Genomic DNA, 17,928 nt, shown 5'->3' on the forward strand with positions numbered 1-17,928 from the left:
CCATGTGAAACCTTATTATGACGTCAATTTTTTTAAAATTACGTGATATGTACGTGGAACTGGTAACGTGAAGCATGCTTTGTGATTCCTTCTGCAAATTAGCATGCCAAATACGTAATTTCCAAGCCGCTCTTTCTGTTCACAAAAACATAGAGCTGGTACCAGTAACAGACATTGTCAATAGCGGAGTGTGTTACTAGAATTTTTCCAGCGATCAAACAGTGAATGCAAACAGTGAAGAAACATCACTTAAGCTACCGCGGGTCAAAATAACCTTGTTTCAGATTTATCATGCACATAAATGCACATTTATAGGCGATACCTTATGACGTTAGCCGACAAATAATTACAGCAACTATGATGACGATCTTCGGGGTCATCACATGAAGAGCGCATCAAGGCATTTGCGATTCCTATTACTTTAAGGAAATAAAAAACCAGCATGAAAAGCTTACAGCATTTCACAGCTTCTTTGGCCTTGACAGAGAAGCATAGTTTCCCAACGTACTGGTCCAAAAAGTATACAACGTACTGGTAAGCATTTAAACATTGGACTAAAAAGGCTTCCATAGTAATACAACTTGTCTATTCAAAATATCTACGGTTGACAGGCATCATCCTTGCCTTGTCTTATTTGCTCTTTCGTTCTTTTATTGTTAGAAAACAGTCAGCGTTTTTCTATGAAAGCTTTATCACTTGCTTGAAATGCCGAACATTATTAAAATTACTTCCTCTGGTCTTTTCTGTTTCTACGAAACGTGACAAACTTCTAACAACTCATGGACTTAGTTAGGTTCCATTCCACGAAAACCACTGCCAAAGAGCCATGTCATGCTAAGATTATCATGAGCTCAATTCAGGTACCTTAAAGGTTTCCAAACCAGTAGCATGGTCAGTAAAATGCTTTTCCGGTTTCTTTGATAGAAAACGCCAGTAAACAATTCAAAGCTACTACAGCTACTTATAAGATGGCATTTATGCAAACAACTGTTTACTCGATATTTAACGCATTTTCACTTTCAAAGATTTTCCGTATTCCGAAGGCTTAAAAACATCACAGATGAAAGTTTTTTTTACTTTTCTATCCACTGGATGAGCTGTTGAGAGCTAATTTAACCTGCTGGACTTTCCATGGTTACTGTTTGCCAACTTGATCCAATGAGATCAACAAGAAGCGTCTTGTTGGAAAGGTACCGTGTAACCCCTAGGAAGTTCTACACCTGAGAACTCAGGAAATATAATGGTAAGAGATATCAAGAATCAAGTGCATTCATCTGATCAAAAATAAAGGAAGCTACTAACATTGAACTTGTTCATGACGTAGTGATACTCTGCTTCATTGAGAGATTGTATATGCTCCTGCACAGCTGCTTGCTGCTCTGACAAAGATGAAGCTGTAAAATAAACAAAACCGTTCTCTACATTAATTGTATTTCATTATGTAATATACACCTATTTGGCATCAAGCACAAGGTGTAATGCTAGGCTTGTAAGAACTGTAAATCCTTTAGTGGATATATTGTTCTAAGTATGAAAAATTAATTTCAACTTTACTAGGGCCAAGTGAGCCAAGAACTTACTAAATTGCTTGAGAACTTCGATCTGTAACCAGCACAGCAAATACTAGGCACTGGTTTCTGGCACAAAAATATCATACCTTCTACTTTTGCACAGAGCCTGATGAGGTTCTGTATAGGACATGCCTCGCACAAACTTAAATGGGCTGACGCTTGCAGTGCATCACTAAATGCCTGTTTCATGGCCTTCATTATCATGTCAACCTGAAACAAACAATTAGATTCTATCTTACCAACATTATAAGACCTTTTGTTAATACAAATGTGAAAAATCTAACAAGCTAAAAGGTCTAAAAAATATCAAATTCATAAAAAAACAAAGATATCTAGCACTGAAAAGAAGAATTTCTTCTTGCTTTTTATTTTGCAGTTAACAAGATTTAACATGACTTAATGAGCAAAGAGCGATGAGGAAATTTCAAAGCTGGCATGAAAGGCTGATCAGTGATTTTGAAACCATATGGTAACAGCATGACATTTGCTGCTCTTACAAACAAGCATTACTGGTTTATGTACTGTTTAGATGAATTATCTCCAGGGGTCAAACTTGCCCCTTGTAAGAGATTAAGTGTTGACATTTTTAGCAGACTGTCTTGAAATTTGATTTTACTGATCTTATGGGGAAATAAAGTAACAATAATCACCATATGTTCTGATTCACCCTGAAAAAGATACAAAAGATGATTCTTTTTCTCACGACAAATAAAGCCAAAGTGATCAGTCCTTTGTTGACCCTGTAAAAAGAATAAAGCTTATGTAAGTATTTTTAACAAAACATTAGCTTTAATAGTGTTTCAATGGCATGAAAGGTACACATAGTCATAAAAACCAAAAAAGAATAAAGAAAACCTGCGTCACAAGCAATGGAGGATGTTGATAAGAAACAAAACTCTAAGCAAAAAATTACCTTGGTGCAGTACGATATTTCACGTATTTTCTTCTCTAATAACAGCTGTTTGTTTCCAGCACTGAAAAGCATTAATGATGACATTGAAACTTGGAATTTGACAACTCTCAGTGAAACATCGTCATTCAAGTCACATCCTTTGTTCTTCATATTGTTCTCTTCTCCTGGTAGCTGACAGTCTTTCTTCTCCTGTTGCAAGCTTGTTGGCAACCTTTTGTCACCATCACTTGCTGACCTAAGTCTTGATGTATGTTCACTTGGATTGGTGGATGGATGGTCTAGAAAGATTAACAAAACCCCTATTATCCACACATTACACTATTCATTAATTTTTCTCAAAACACTATGGGGCTTAAAAATCATCAAATACAATTACTGACTGTATTAATTTTATCAAGGGAGTAAGGGCCCAAACTAAACATTTCTCAATAGCACAAAACCACAAAAATCTCCTAGATAAGTGTGGGCAAGTCACCAATGAAAAATATTGAAATTGGTTTTGTTAGTCTGAATACATATAGATTGGACAGCACATTGAAAGGTTGACTGTAAGATAGAAAATTTCATCAAGATCACACTATGGTTTGGTTTCAACTCATAAATCTATGAACCAATCAATATAGTAGGATGGTTCATTGGCAAATATTTCATCAGTTCATTTACTTGCAATATCGCAGCCAATTTGCAACATTTAATTGGCTCTTGCATGTTTAGATGTATTTGATCAATTCTTTTGGGCTATGTGCATACATACATATGACCTAAAGATATTATTATGGCTTAGTTTTTAGCAGTAAAATTCTACCTTTTATGCTTGACTCACTATCAAATCAACTCACCATTACTATGAATATCAATGATCTTTCCACTAGATGAATGTTTTGTGTTTCCAGTTATTTTCTCTGGACTTCTTTCATGGTGGCCATTTTTCTTGTGTTTTTTACTCTCAACCTCTAACAACTTGATCTGCCTCAACATTTCATCAACAAACTTTGGTGGGGCTTGAGCTTGTGAAATTGTCACCTTTCCAACATAAAAAACTGAGAATCTTTGAACAAAGTCATCTTCAGCTTGGGAAATAGCACCACAGTACGAAAGGTTTCGTCTATGAGTCATTTTGGGGGCTTGAGCAGTATGCAATGACTTCCTTGGTGGTGAACTTTCCTGATTGCTTTCAGACTGGGCTTCTAGAATCTTTGCTTTTAATTCCTGGAGAATGGTCAGTTTCTAAAACAAAATAAAGTATAATTTGTGTCTCAGTTTATCAACCAAATATCTGTTACTGTTTCATATGTCAAGCTCAATATAGTTAAGAAACTTCATTTCATTTTAGTTTGATTTCTTGAACATAGTGTCTATCAAATTGCCTACCCATAACAGATAGCCCCCTGTTCTGCAGAGTTTCAAGATTTTTACTTTTTTATTTTGATTCTCTATTGAGAAGTAAAACATGTTTCTTTCTCCACAAGGTTAAATCAGAAACATTAATATGCACTGTCTAACCCACCAAAACTGCCAATTATTGGACTATATGTATTATCATACAAATTGCAAAGCTGTCTTTTACAAAGGCAAATACTCCTGGAAATATCCTTTCCACAAACATTTGCTTATTTATCAGAAAAGATAAATTTTCCATAAAATAGATCAATACAGCAGGCAGGTGTAGGAAAGCTTTTAGCTTCATTGCTGTCTGTTTGTTGAAATAGGATAAATTTTTCACAGGCTTTGTAAATTTGAGTGGCATTACTGCCTGGCATAGCAACAAATCAGGAATGAAACAGAGTAACTGCTTACATCTAAGACATCTGATAAGCTGATCAACATGGAGGAAAATAAACATTTGCATAAGACCCATTTTCATTTTATCAACATTTTTGAAAACATTGAGTTCTAAATAACTGAACATATCAAGAGCCAATGGCAATCTTTCCCAAGACAATATCAGCTGCCAAAAAAGGCATGCGGACTCCATTTTAAGACTGTTATGAACAAACAATACTTCCTTGTTTTGTTATCTCTTGTTTGGCTGTTTATTTCAGTTACGTTTTATCACAAAAACATTGTGCTGACACAAAAATTACTTTTGTTTGAAGCCACAAAGTGCTTGAGTTCTGATGAAAAACTAAGGAATTATAATGCTAAAAGAAGGGTTTCTCATGCAAATAACTTAGTATGTTAAGCAGCTCCTCAAAAAACCTTTAGTCTAGTTTCTTTATTTAGTAATAATCTCTCCAGTTTTAAAACGAGGGGAGAATGTCAAATGCTTTTTTGAAGATCAAAGGTGAAAACTTTTGTCCAAAGTCGATGAGACGTAAACAGGGATAAAAGTGCTCACCTTCTTTGCAGCGTGCAAGGAAATACTCTGGAAAAACGATCTTGAAATAATTTTTCTAAACGCACTAGAGTTAGCGTGACCATCTTGCACGCTTAGCTTCGAATAGGCAATTATTGTGCAACCAAACTTTCCGATTACATGTGGATTAGAGGCCTTTTTGACAAACTAATGTTTTCAAACCACGTTCATAATACCTTCAACAAGAGCAATTGTTCGCTTATCTTATATTTTGAAAGAAAATGAGTGACAGAAACGGGCAGTGAAGCGTTGAGGTAAACAAGACATAACGGGATGCGCAAACAGGTGAAAACGAGTAGGGGAAAACCCAACAAGAAATGAATATCGGCCATCTTGTCCGAAAATGTGAATAGACTTAAGTCTGCACGGGCCAATATTCCCTTTAAATTGCTAATGAGAATCATAAAAACAAAGATAAACCTCAATAAATATCTTTGGAACAGAGTGTAAATACAAACTATAGATTTTTTAGCACATGCATTGTGTTGGAAAATACAACACCATGGAAATTCTACTTGTTCAAAAAGACAAAAGAACAACGCGACTAAAATTAGTTTTTCTGCAAAATATGATGGTCTGCAAAATGTTAATATAAAGTGCACAAGTAACAAATTTCAAGATTACTATCCGGTATAAAAACATTTGGCTTGCTGCCAGGTCCTGCCAAGAGCGAAACCTAGCCTAACATCAAGGGGAACAGCAACACATGGCAAGCACGGTAGCCTAAATACAAAAAATTTCCTAACCGGAATTTTTTACAGCGCAATGTTGTGCGTAATTGGAATAGATTTTCGATAAATAATAGGAAAGTTTATCCCCATAAAGTGGTAATCAGAATTTTTTGGAAAAAGATCATTATTTCATACCGTCTCTTGAGTTGCACAGCAAAACACATGACAGCAACACTTGTCGCTTTCAATGCGGCCTGACACGACAAACGCCAAAATTTTTGCCTGGTTCTTCAGCCTTGGTAGCTTCACAATTGAACTGAAATCATGATTAGCTATTGTGCCTTCTTCTTCTTTAGTAGCAATGTCTATCCTCGTAGCCTTGATGATAAAGTCAACTTCTCTTGGTTGATTGGCCTGAGACTGTAGCACTTCGCGAACGACCCACTGTATTATGGCCGGTGTGTAACGTCGGTCTACGAATGTATTGCCAAGATATGTGAGACTAAATTTAGAGTAATTTTTCAACACAGGATCACTTATTTCTTCATTATCAGATATCTCAATATTAAGTCTCGGAGGCTCTGGTCTGTTTGCCATAATTTACTCTGGCACTCCACAAAGCCAAATCAGAAACAAACGTTTTCGCTTCGGCAATGTGATACTAGCACACAAAACATCCATCGCATCGACCACCTTGCAAAATAATGCTACCTCGCAGAAAACCTCGCAGAAGTTTAGGAGCTGGAAGCTGGTACATACTGTGAAAATAACAAAACAAACCTTTCGAAATATTGAAGTTTGAGAAGAAGAATAAATCGCCGGGATGATGCAAACTTTAAACATGCTCTATTGCTTTGTCTTGCATCTTTGTTGAGAACATTGCGGCTGGGATTCATTATGAACAGTTATAATCCAATTTAAAATTTATTATAGTCCATAGATGCAACCAAAATCTCATCTCAAACATGCCAGTTTCCTTTAAAAATGAAACCTCCACCGAGAGTCTTTTTGCTTCTGGGTAATATTTTCAATATCTAAAGGTAAAAACCACATGTCTATGTAAAATTTTACTGAGGCTCGATATTTTCGATTTTAATTTTCTAACTTCTCGGGATAGAAAAAGATTTACATGACCTGCCACAAAACCACAAAATCTTTTTTCATTACAATCAACTTTCAAGGAAACCTGAAATGACTAAGAAAATGAATAATGGAGTTCAAAATGGGAAGCTGCAAATCTTCTAATGACCAGGCAAGCCAGGCCAACACTGAAAAGGTGGGCGGGCAACAAGGGCCAAGTCAACAATCCTTTTTGGAGGGGTCCAGAAATGATTTTTGCCGACAAAAAAGGGCTTGTCTCACTCTCTCGTGATGTCTTAATAAAGTAGATAATTTTATATGCTGTTTTTTTGCGTTCCTATGTCAATATTCAAGAATTTTTAATGCCATAATTTTAAAGCTTAGCTGCTACAGAAATGTTAATATGTTACAATTGTTTAAAAAAGTTAAAATCTTACTACATGTAGAAGCGCACCCTTCTTATGCTGATGGACAAATTATAGGGGAAGCGCCCCCTTAAGCTTTTTTGGAGACAAGAAATCAAGTAACGGTATTAAGAACCTTAAAACATTCACTATTTTGCAGCGGATGAAGAATTCTTGCAATATAATTGATTTTTTGTAGAATTTTGTAATCTTCCTTCACTGGCAATTAGAAACGAAGGCATCTGAAGAGAAGTTTTGCTTTCTATAACGTATTTCAAAGAATTTATCCAAAAGCTAACTGTAAAAGGGAGCTAAGCCATGATAATGCCAAGCAATACTTTGTCTACTTGAAAGAGAGTTCTCAAAGTGCGGATTCCAAAAAATTAAAAAGTCACCAAAGTGCAGTTACATCAAAGTTTGTCGTATGAAATGAAGATATCTCGAGTCTCGTAGCTTGGCGTCTTCGTTGGGAGCATCCTTTCATACCTTTCTCGTGTGAGCGTTTTAGGACTGGTGCGCATTCGATATTGGTTATCGCCATGATTGCACAGACTGGCTTGAGACCGAATGTATTTCGATAGTCATGATAGTCGATAGGCATATTCACGTCTTCTTCTAAGGTTTTAGACAAAGAAATTAAAAATGTTTAAACTGGCACTGAGGGGAAAAAATTCTAGTTGGGAGGGCAATGCCCCTGGTGCCCCCCCCCCCCCCCACTCATCTTTTATATGAAGCGAGCAATGGAAAAGCAGAAAAAATTAAAGTATAATCCCAAAGCTATAATTTATCATATCATAAGTAAGAGAATCTTAAGAAACAGTAAGTATTGAAATTTCCAAAAGCATTCAAAAACTGGAGCAGCCACGACGATTTTTTAATACATAAGAATAGGTGTATAGTGCATTTTATCACGTTTTCGTACTTCTGGTAGTCCCTTTGCCCGAAATATCCATACAGCAATGTGCAACCGTACATATTCTAGTTTTTTTCATCAAGCTTTAAATAACATTTACTGTCCTGTTTAAACAGATTTAAGTTTAGACAGTCGAACAAATTCTTATAAAAAATATTCTTATAAAGAAAGAATGTACTGATACACTCTTTTTCTATAAGAGCCAGTAAATTTAAATTCAGGCTGACTGTTCTTGATTTTTCAAAAATCTGCAGCCTGGATTGTTTTAATTTGTTCTTAATCAAATAGGGTACAAGCAGTGCGAGTGCTAGCATTTTCGCTCTAGGGTGGTGTTCAGGCCTCATTTGCCAACAAAGTGAGTGAGACAGCCTTAATTTGCTGACAAATTTGAATATTCGCCGAAAAAGCACCCACACATCGTAAAAAAATCCCAATTTTGAGAAAAAACGTTCTTCAAAAATGCATTTTGCAGAAGCTCAGCCTCAGCTCGTTCTTAATTTGTTCTTAACTTTTGACCAATTTTGAGGCTCGTGTTCTTCTAAAACTTCTTATAAAAAAAGAGTGTACTATGAATTCTAAAATATTCAAGTAGCAGAACTCTAACACTCATAATGACATGCTATTCAAATGATGATAGTTTCATAAAGCTAGATAGGGTATGACAATAAAATGCATTAATAGGTAGCTATGAGTTTTCAGAGAACAGCGTCTTAGTTCAATAAGTTGAAACCTAGCCTGTTTCTGGAAAACTGTGGTTCTCATGTTTTAGCTTTAAAGAAACAAATATAAGATACTGGAATAAAATCCAGGCAGCACAGTTTCTTATTCTTTGATATATAACTTTGAAAAAGTCTGCCTGCAGTATCTATGCAGTTCTTTCACTTCGAAAAACGGATATATGTCAGGATCGATGACATCGATGTTGTTTAGCTATGTCTAAAAATAATACCCAAGCCGGAAAGTACCGCTGACGCGTGCCACATTTCAACAACGAACTGCAGCGAGTAAACAGGGCTACAGTGTATTTATCAATCAATATCGCAAAACCCACTTCACCATGTCATTACTGTCACAAAATATTGTTTCTCTTTGTACAATAGCTTTCATTTGTTACCAGTGTCATATTCGGGGCTCTCGCATTGATAGGTGGTAGGCAGGGAACGCTAGTGTAAATTTGAAAATAAATGCAAACTAGATGGGGAATTTTGTAAAGGAAAGCAGTTTATTTCGAAAGCAATTGTGTTTACCAACAAAGAACAAACCTTTGAGATAACCAAAGATTCCAAGACAAACTCAATTGCAGCCATGTAGAGGCTGAAACCCATCTGATATTCCACTCTCAAGAAAATCTGATACACCTTTTATGAAAATCCTGTTGTTTTATCTGAAAATCCCTAGAAATCCTTTTGTTAGGGTAAAATCTCGTACGCTATTTGCAAGAGTGAATTGACCCTTCGACTTCACCGATAGAAACGTTTTAAATAGGTAGCCCCCCTTTTTGGCCTCCCACTTTAGAATCGGTGGCGCATGCCCTGGTTACTGGTTACAAAACAACATCGGCAAATGTGACGAAACACTTTTTTTCCTTTCTTTATTTAAAGTTGGTACAATTTCTAGCTATGCATACTCAAGCTAATTAAAACCAACTAATTTAAATTATCAATGCTAAATATAATATAATATAAAGCAAATATAACCGATGTTGCTAACTCATTCCTTGCAAAGATTACAAGTACAATTAAACGATTTAAAATTCTGAGATTTTTTTCTTGAATATTTGTAAAGCAGGGGAGTACTTTATTTCATTTGAAACTTGGTTCCATATTTGGCTACATCTATATGATACGGTATTTAATCCATAAATTTTGTAATGTGGCTCCGCTGTTTTGAATTGGGAGTTTCTTAAGTAATATGGGCATTCATTTATGAAATATTTCATCCATAAAAGGTGGATTCAATCCGTTAAATTTTTTGTAAATTTCTATCGCAAGATATTGTGATTTTTTCTTATGAGAAGTTATTGTTTTATTCCTTATTTAAAGTTGTTCAAAAATTGATTCATAATCATCATGAGCTATTCTCATTGCTCTTTCATGAATCCGCATGAAAGGCAGTGAAGACCGAGTAATCAAAATCTTTACAACCAGATCCAGACACATCAAAACAAGTAAACTACTGGTTACATCACAAAAAGAAGATTGAAAGAGAAATTGCCTTTGCAAGTTTTGGTTAAATCTATTATGGAAAAATTAAACTGGCCTACTGGCAGTGTGGTTTACAGGAACAAAATTTCTTTAGGGACCGGTCATTTTTTATGGCCGGGGTTGGGACCGAAGAGAAATGATTTTTCCTACAGGTATTTAGTTTACCCAACATGAAACCCATTATTAATTTTTTCTACCCAACGATATCCTGATCATATTTTCCTCCTACCCAACCTACAGCTAAAAATTGGGAATATCACAATTAATTTACTAAATTAATTTACACTTACTCAAGAATTAAGTACCAATGCAATATAAAGGGCATTTCAATGTAGCCTTGTCAGCATCTTCATGTGTACACCTATACCATGCATACTAATAGATTACAGTTTTAATGCAATTGGAATATATTCCAGTTGCCTGCCACACGTCCAAGACGGGTTATCACAATAAGAGGTAGACTGTCATTGCCATCTTGACCTCCAGGATCCTCCTCATCTGAAGTTTAACTGGCTCCAAATTCTTCAACACCAAGATCTTCCTCACTGTCACTATTGCTTTCATTATCACTGTCGATAACACTGCTATCTGGTTCACTTTCTAGCATAATTTTCCTTAATACTGCATCCTCTTGAGTCTTCCTGGGTACATCTGCAGTTATTGCAGCCATCTTTGCCTGCTTTCTTTCTTTCCTTGCTGAGACTGTGTTCATTGAGGTTTTTATTCAATTCTTCAACAGTCCATTCTTTTAGTTTCCCCTTCATTACTAAATCCAGCCAGTCATGGTTGTTGACAGCCTTTTCTGTCCTCAGATCTCTGTTTGCTGCTCTCTTATTTCGTTCAGATTCTTTATTAAAGGGGTTGTATTTTTATAGTCATTTGAGGATTACCCACAATGCAAATCTTATGTCAAAGTATATATTTATATTCTTTGTTGAGAAATGTTTGGTTAACTGATGGATGCAGATGTTGCTAGTTCGGCATTCGAATACATTTATAGTACAATACCAATATTCTATATACACTATTTTATGTCTGATGAAAGTAGATATAAGTAGATATAAGTAAATAAAAGATAGAAGATGAAAGCCGATAGAAGAAGGTAGATCTGTAGATAGTTTTACAAATGACTCACTAGAAATAACAAGAAACTTTTTATCATGTGTAAACATCAAAAAAGATATTTGCATCTGACGTGATCAGCTTGAGGCGGACGATGATGACGATGAATGGATTCCATATCATTTTCTTTCCAACAAAATTTTAACTTGAATGATTTTTTTCACTGGCTAAAAAGTTTTTAGGCTTAATTTCCCGTGATATTCAGTTGTCTTTAAAGGATGACGAATTCATAGAATGACGATGGCGTCATGCAATAACGTTTAGAAGTATGTAAAAAAGTAATTCTATACTTCTTTCAAAAGCACTTAATGTGTGCTATTCGAATATGGACCTAATTTGACAACTATAGTTGCGAGAAAACAATTAAAAAGATTCAAAGTGAATTTTCTCCAAGTTGATGACATCACCAAAAAATGTTACTTCTTCTCGAAATATTTTTCATTCCATCTCGTATTTGAAATCTGGATAGTTAATTTAGTGTAAACATGCAAGAAATTCCCGATGTTCATTTTTTGGTAATCATGGATTTGGATTTTCAAGGTCGATTTGGTTGGAATGTGAAATAAATTTTGAATTTATACAAAATTCCCACATACTGCATGGGTGTTGCAAATTTGAACTTTCAATCCATTTGTACACACAATTTTTATAAGAAACTCGCTATCAGTAACGTGTACTGGATAATCAGGAGTCTTGAGAGACATCATCATTCGAAACAAAGAAATTAAGAAACAGTTGAATTTTGACAAAAGCAAGAACTCCGAAACTTCCTGAAAATCCATCATAATGGCTGGTTGGCATAAAACATATTTCTTAAACATAAGAAACAGGGAATAAAAACATATTTCTTAGCATTAAAATTGAAGCAATTTTCTTGACAGAAACATCACAAGTGTTTGAAATCAAAACAGCTTCGAAAAACCCTCCTAAACAAGTTTCGTTTGGAAATAATTACTCGTCTAAGTTTCTGAACTAGCTTTCTTTTGAGTTATAATATGGTCGTAGTTTTTATCATGAAAGAAAATATTTTCCTAGGATTAATAATTAAATATAAGATTTCGAATGTTTGAATAAAAGAAAACATAATTAAGTAACTCTAAAGAAACCACGATTATTAAAATTTGCCAAAGCGTTCAGACGGAGTACTTTATGTCAACCTTTGTTTCTTATCAAAATAATAGTGCATTATCTTATGAAATGTTATTCAGCCGGGTAATTATGCATTTATTCCTTTTTTCAAATATTTTGTATAGTTTTTGAGTTACATACAAGACGCATTTTGGATGACCTCGTATATGAAGCTGCAACTTGTACGCCTAGTGAATGCAAATAAAGAACGCGCATCCCTAATTCCGCTGACAAAGGGGTCGATATTTTGCAACCTATAGGACATATATTCTTTAAAAAGGGGGTGTATCGGAAAATTAATCAGAGAAACATAAAAAAGTGCATTTCATAAACGTCGGCGATTTGCAAGATTCTAGTTGCAAGTGGTATAGCTGCAGTATCATAAACTGAATAACAAAATGCAAAAGTAGAAAAATGTAATCTATATAAAAATGCAACTGCGATACACCAATTCAATTTGTGTTCTTTTAAAGACAAGTGCTTCAAACATTATATAAAGTTTTAGCTCTAGGTTCGAATTTATGACCAGAATTTTTGCCCTCGCGTAAGACTTCATGATGCCAGAGAACAGGGGTTATTCTAAGAAAAGTTTACAACACCACAAATTCAATCACTTGTAATTTTTTTGTTAAACGTTTTAACTCTACTTTTGAGCAAAACCAAAGCAACGGTAGCATTAAAGCCACTGACCTCAAAAATAAGTTTCAGTGTTGGCATTGGCGATGTAGACGGTAAATGTTTGGGGATATGGAAGGAGGATGGTGTATTTTTACCTAATAAGAAAGCAAATACTCAAAAAGCGGTAAAACGTGGTCTGAATAACAGTACACAACCCCCTAGAATATATGCACGTGAGTGATGGCAAATTAGAAAACTTAAAAACCCTGTCAAACAAAAAAACATACGGGCAGGCCACCCATTGCAAAGTGCACGATGGAAAATGATTGGATCTAGAAGATACCGAACTGGCATTACAGCATCAAGATGTGGTCAATTCTACGAAAGCTGCAATGAAAAATATGAAACTGGCATACCCCCTAATTTTGTAAGAACAATAATAAAAGAACACGAGCCTCAAAATTGGTCAAAAGTTAAAAAAAATTACCAACAAGCTGAGGCTAAGCTACTGTCAAATGCAATTTGAACAACGTGCTTTCTCAAAAACAAGGATTCTTAGCCATGTGTGGGTGTTTTTTCGGTGAATATTCAAACTTGACGGCAAATAAAGATTGTCTTACTCGCGTTGTTGGCAAATGAGGCCTGAACAGCTCCCTAGAGTGGAAAAGCTAGCAATCTTACGATTTACACCCTATTGATCTAAGAACAAATTAGGAACAATCCAACCTGAGATTTTCGAAAAAATTAAGAACAGTCAGCCTGTACTTAAATTCACTGGTTCTTATAGAAAATGAGTGTATTTGGTTATGCCTCTCAACATCAATAAATATATATAATCCTATCTTATGAAAGCCTAAGCCTATTTTCGAAATCAAAATTTATAATCACGATTGCCTTGAATTACCGCTTGTATTTACAAAAAGCTGAAATTAAAATTTTATTTGTTTAACATAAACCTATATAATATGCTACCGCATGCCTAAGTTCTGCGCTCACGCTACGCCACTCACGCTTTATCATTATTCCTACCACACAAAATTTGTACCTGGTGGGGTTTACCTTGGAGAAAAAGTAAGGGGATGTGCCTTCCGCAAAAATTGTTTAGACCCTGTCCTGAAAAGTATTCTGTAGACATGAAACCGTTCCAGGAACAAGAGCTTTAATCCCAAATTTGAGCTTTAAGCGAAGGAAGCTATAGAGTGGACAACGCTTTAAATTTTAATCTGACCTGCTCTGGAAAAAGTATCTTTGATGGACATGCCTCTGCCTTGAAAAGAGATAAAAAGAATAACCCTGGAAAAAGAATACGGGAATAATCCTTTATGAAAGTAGGATTGAGCTCCCAATTTTGTTTTATAAATTTCAGTCATCAACAGTTGTAAATTCCTGATGTGGAGACCGCATTGTCTGTGAGTAACATTGTGTCAAAATCTGATTTCATATCTTTGTAAGTTATCCGCAATGCCCGTTCGTGAATACGATTAACTTTACTATTAAGTGTTCTATCGCAGACAAGATAAATGCTTTCATTATTCCGTTTAGTTGTTCAGTATCAAGAAAGTGAGAGATTCTCGAGAGAACATGTAGCTTTTGCCCAGCCTTTTTGCAAATGGACTTAAATTGCTTTTTAAAGCCTAATGTTTTGTCCAGAATCACTCCAAGCAGCTTTTCTTCCGTGCTCTCTTTTATCCTGACATTTCCAATATTTGAAGAAATATCATTACTTTTATTCCCAAAGACCATTAGATGGCATTTGTCCTCATTCAACTTCATACAGTTGTTCGGAAACCATTCTGCAATTTTGAGAGCATCACTCTCTAGTGTTTCAATGATACTATCAATACAACATTTATCCTTGTTATCCCTGTGCCCGTTGTGGCGGAGGAGCACTGAGATTATTTATGGCCTAAATCAATGTGAACACTGCTCTGTTTAGAAGGCAACCGCCTAGAAGGGAATTTCTTAAAGTAAAGATGCCTCCTCAAGAAAAAAGGGTAAAATTCGTAGAAGGTGAACGCGTTCTTTGTTTTCACGGACCACTTCTTTATGAGGCAGTTATAAAAGGGCAACACAAAGATAAGGTAACAAAATATTTGATTCACTACAATGGATGGAATAAGAACTGGGATGAATGGGTTACAGAAAGCAGAGTTATGAAATACTGCGAGGAAAATTTAAAGAAGCAAAAAGAATTAAAGCAGCAATACGCGTAAGTTGCTTTTGGATTGTTTTAATATTCAATATTTGAGTCGTACAGGTATGGTTTGGATTGAACCTGCATGTAATTTAATCAAGAACCACTATTATTAGGTCACAGCAAAATCACAAAACATTCGAGCCTGATTTGATAAAGATGGCCTCATTGACAATGGCTGCTATATATCCAGAAAGTTTTTAAAATTATTGTAAAGATATTGGTGAAGTCGAAGGATTGCATGTTGTATACACTTCAGTTTTTTTATGATTTGATCAATTACAGAAGAAGCAAATCTGAAACAAATGTGCAATATTTCAAAGCTGAAACAAGTTTATGATCAAAATTTCAAAGTTACACAGAAATGCTCAAGCATATGTAGAGCTATATACCATAGGTAAAATCTTTGAATGACTTGACAGTGCTGCAGACTAAATGTTAATGATTATTTTGGGCATAATGGTGTAATGTAAGTCAAATTAGTTACTTATCAACATGAAGTTGCTATTGTACTAAGGTTATTGAAAGATAGTAAATGCTTAAAATTTTCATCCCTAATAAGCTTAATAACGTCTTCTTTTCATTGTTAAAATTTGTTTCTGTTAGGTATACTTATATTTATGCCTTTCTTTCATTGCTCTTTTCAAATGGTCTACCACCATTGTTTTATACACCTCCTTCCTTCCTTTTTTCACTATTTTATTCAATTCTGCTCTTTTACTTTCATTTCAAAACAGCAATCAAAACTGGCCTTTTTCTGCAATTTATTCAGGTCCAAAAATGAAATGTTAATTGTTCCCTGTAGCTCAAAAGGCAGCAGTTTAAGTAATGTCAGTCTTTGAATTTAACTGCCACTTTTTCTAGTTGAAACATTGCTAAATCTGTTTTGTATTAGAGAGTAAATTACCATTTCACCACATGTTTAATGATTGGCAATTCTTGGGCAAAACATAGATTCATTTACATTTTTTCTTGCATAGAACATGATTGCTAGTAATTGATTCTATTTATCAGGACACTCTTCTTAGCATGATAATCATCATCCCTGCCTAAATATCAAGCACTGTATAAATAGCTCAGAGCATTCTACAATAGATGGGATAATATTACTGTTTCTTACTTAAAATATCTCAATATAAAACAAAACTAGCAAATGTAACTGTTACCCCCATTTAAACAAAATTCTTAAATGCTCTATTTCCATGAAAAGGTAGATTTCTGCATTTATAAATATTGCAAAATTATTTTAAACCAGGACAAGTAAACGGGCAAAAAAGAAAGACTTGGAAAGCCAAGCATCAAAATCCCAGGAGGATAAGAAGGAGTCTGGAGAGTCACAGACAAAAAGAAGGAGAGGCAGAGGGGGTCAAATACTGGAACGTGAGCCTCAACAGATAACAAGGCTTGAAGTCAAAATTGTCATTCCAAGAGACCTGAGAAGGTTTTTGTTAGATGATGCAGACTTTGTTACCAGACAAAAACAGTTAGTACCACTGCCAAAGCCTGGAGAAAAATGTATCAAGGCACTGCTTAGTGATTATATTCTGTCAAAGAAAAAAGGCACTTCAGCTGATGCAAAACTAAGCCAACCTGAAGAGGTTATAAAAGGTATTGCAGAGTATTTCGATGTTGTCCTTGGCACTCAACTTTTGTATAAATTTGAAAGGCCCCAGTATGCAGACCTGATGAAAGAATTTCCTGAAAAGCCAATGTCAGAAATTTATGGAGCAGAGCATTTGTTACGTCTTTTTGTAAAGATGGGTGGAATGCTTAGCTATGCTAACCTTGATGATAAAAGCATGCATTTCATTGTAACACAAATTCAAGACTTTTTAGATTGGATGACCAAAGGGGCAGATGATAAATTCTGCTGTGAATATGAAGCAGCTACTCCAGAATATTACAGAAGAGCAGCTACATAGTAGCCCGGAACATTAGAACATTCTTTATAGATAAACAAGTCTGTATTTTCTCAAAGATTCTGTTCATATAAATAGTCCAAGAAACTAGACATATTTTTTGGTTGAAAAATGTCTAAGCCTTTTTAGAACTTTTTGTGAAAAACCAATGACTAGCCAAAGCCTCCTTAGATGTGATTATCTTAGCTTATTTGAAACGCAGCAAAGCATTATTTAAAAGGTTTTCTGAAATGTATTTAATGTCAAGTCACTTTTTACCATGGTTATTTTGTTTTTACTTTGAATCCTGTCTGACATCATGGAATCTTGAAGAAGATGAAGAAAACAAGTGGCTTATTCTATTTTAGGTTTTACCCAAACAATTGAAAAATGATTGTTTTGCCCATAGCCTGACCCAAAATCCAATCATAGACAATCATTGTGACTTTAAATTGATAGCTCAAGGGAAGTAGCTCATAGCAAGACCATTTTGACTTATTTTAGTTTCAGGAAAATCTGCCAGAACATTTACCTTTTCATAAAATAAAAATATAAATTTTTTTATAGCCAAAAAGTTACTTTTAATATACAGGCCGGTTGTACAGGTTTCAAAAAAGCAGTCAAATTCTAAGAGCTATGTTTCTCTGTAAATCTTGAATTTTTTATCTAAATTTCAATTGCAACAATTGCTGTATTTCTCCCTGACTGACTACAGTTCTTCTGTTTATATACTGAACTGAACCTTCACAAGAGTTTGACAGAGTTCCCAGCTTTCTACTTCATCTTTTATCTCAAAGTATCCAAGGAATTCAAATTGAGGAAATCAGCAGCCATTCGATGTGACAGTTTGGAGTAT

At 35.0% G+C, this 17,928-nt stretch overlaps 2 protein-coding genes across 3 annotated transcripts in view; one reads left to right on the forward strand and one right to left on the reverse strand.

Moving 5' to 3' along the window:
* Positions 1-6,287, reverse strand: part of LOC135686818 (TBC1 domain family member 1) — a 33,233-nt gene extending 26,946 nt beyond the window's left edge. Inside the window, exons 1-6 of one of the 2 annotated variants that reach the window (XM_065203168.2) lie at positions 5,707-6,287; positions 3,324-3,711; positions 2,485-2,762; positions 2,222-2,311; positions 1,658-1,781; positions 1,303-1,394 (exon numbers count right to left, since the gene is read on the reverse strand). In XM_065203168.2, the coding sequence (XP_065059240.2) occupies positions 1,303-1,394; positions 1,658-1,781; positions 2,222-2,311; positions 2,485-2,762; positions 3,324-3,711; positions 5,707-6,108 (1,374 nt within the window). In that variant the 5' untranslated portion in view covers positions 6,109-6,287. The other variant, XM_065203169.2, reaches the window with a different exon arrangement.
* An 8,574-nt stretch (positions 6,288-14,861) lies between these two features.
* On the forward strand, positions 14,862-17,180 carry LOC148960091 (mortality factor 4-like protein 1). The gene is made up of 2 exons (XM_089109060.1): positions 14,862-15,189; positions 16,430-17,180. The coding sequence occupies exons 1-2, from the start codon at positions 14,954-14,956 to the stop codon at positions 17,094-17,096; spliced, it is 903 nt and encodes a 300-aa protein (XP_088965186.1). The 5' UTR covers positions 14,862-14,953; the 3' UTR covers positions 17,097-17,180.
* The last annotated feature ends 748 nt before the right edge of the window (positions 17,181-17,928 follow it).

Source organism: Rhopilema esculentum, chromosome 6, assembly GCF_057945365.1.
Source record: "Rhopilema esculentum isolate cy_ngs chromosome 6, ASM5794536v1, whole genome shotgun sequence".
Lineage (NCBI taxonomy): Eukaryota > Metazoa > Cnidaria > Scyphozoa > Rhizostomeae > Rhizostomatidae > Rhopilema > Rhopilema esculentum.

Coding starts and splice junctions, on each gene's coding strand:
- LOC148960091 (XM_089109060.1), top strand. CDS start 14,954: ATGCCTCCTCAAGAAAAAAGGGTAAAATTCGTAGAAGGTGAACGCGTT. Junction 15,190..16,429: donor GAATTAAAGCAGCAATACGC/GTAAGTTGCTTT, acceptor ATTTTAAACCAG/GACAAGTAAACGGGCAAAAA.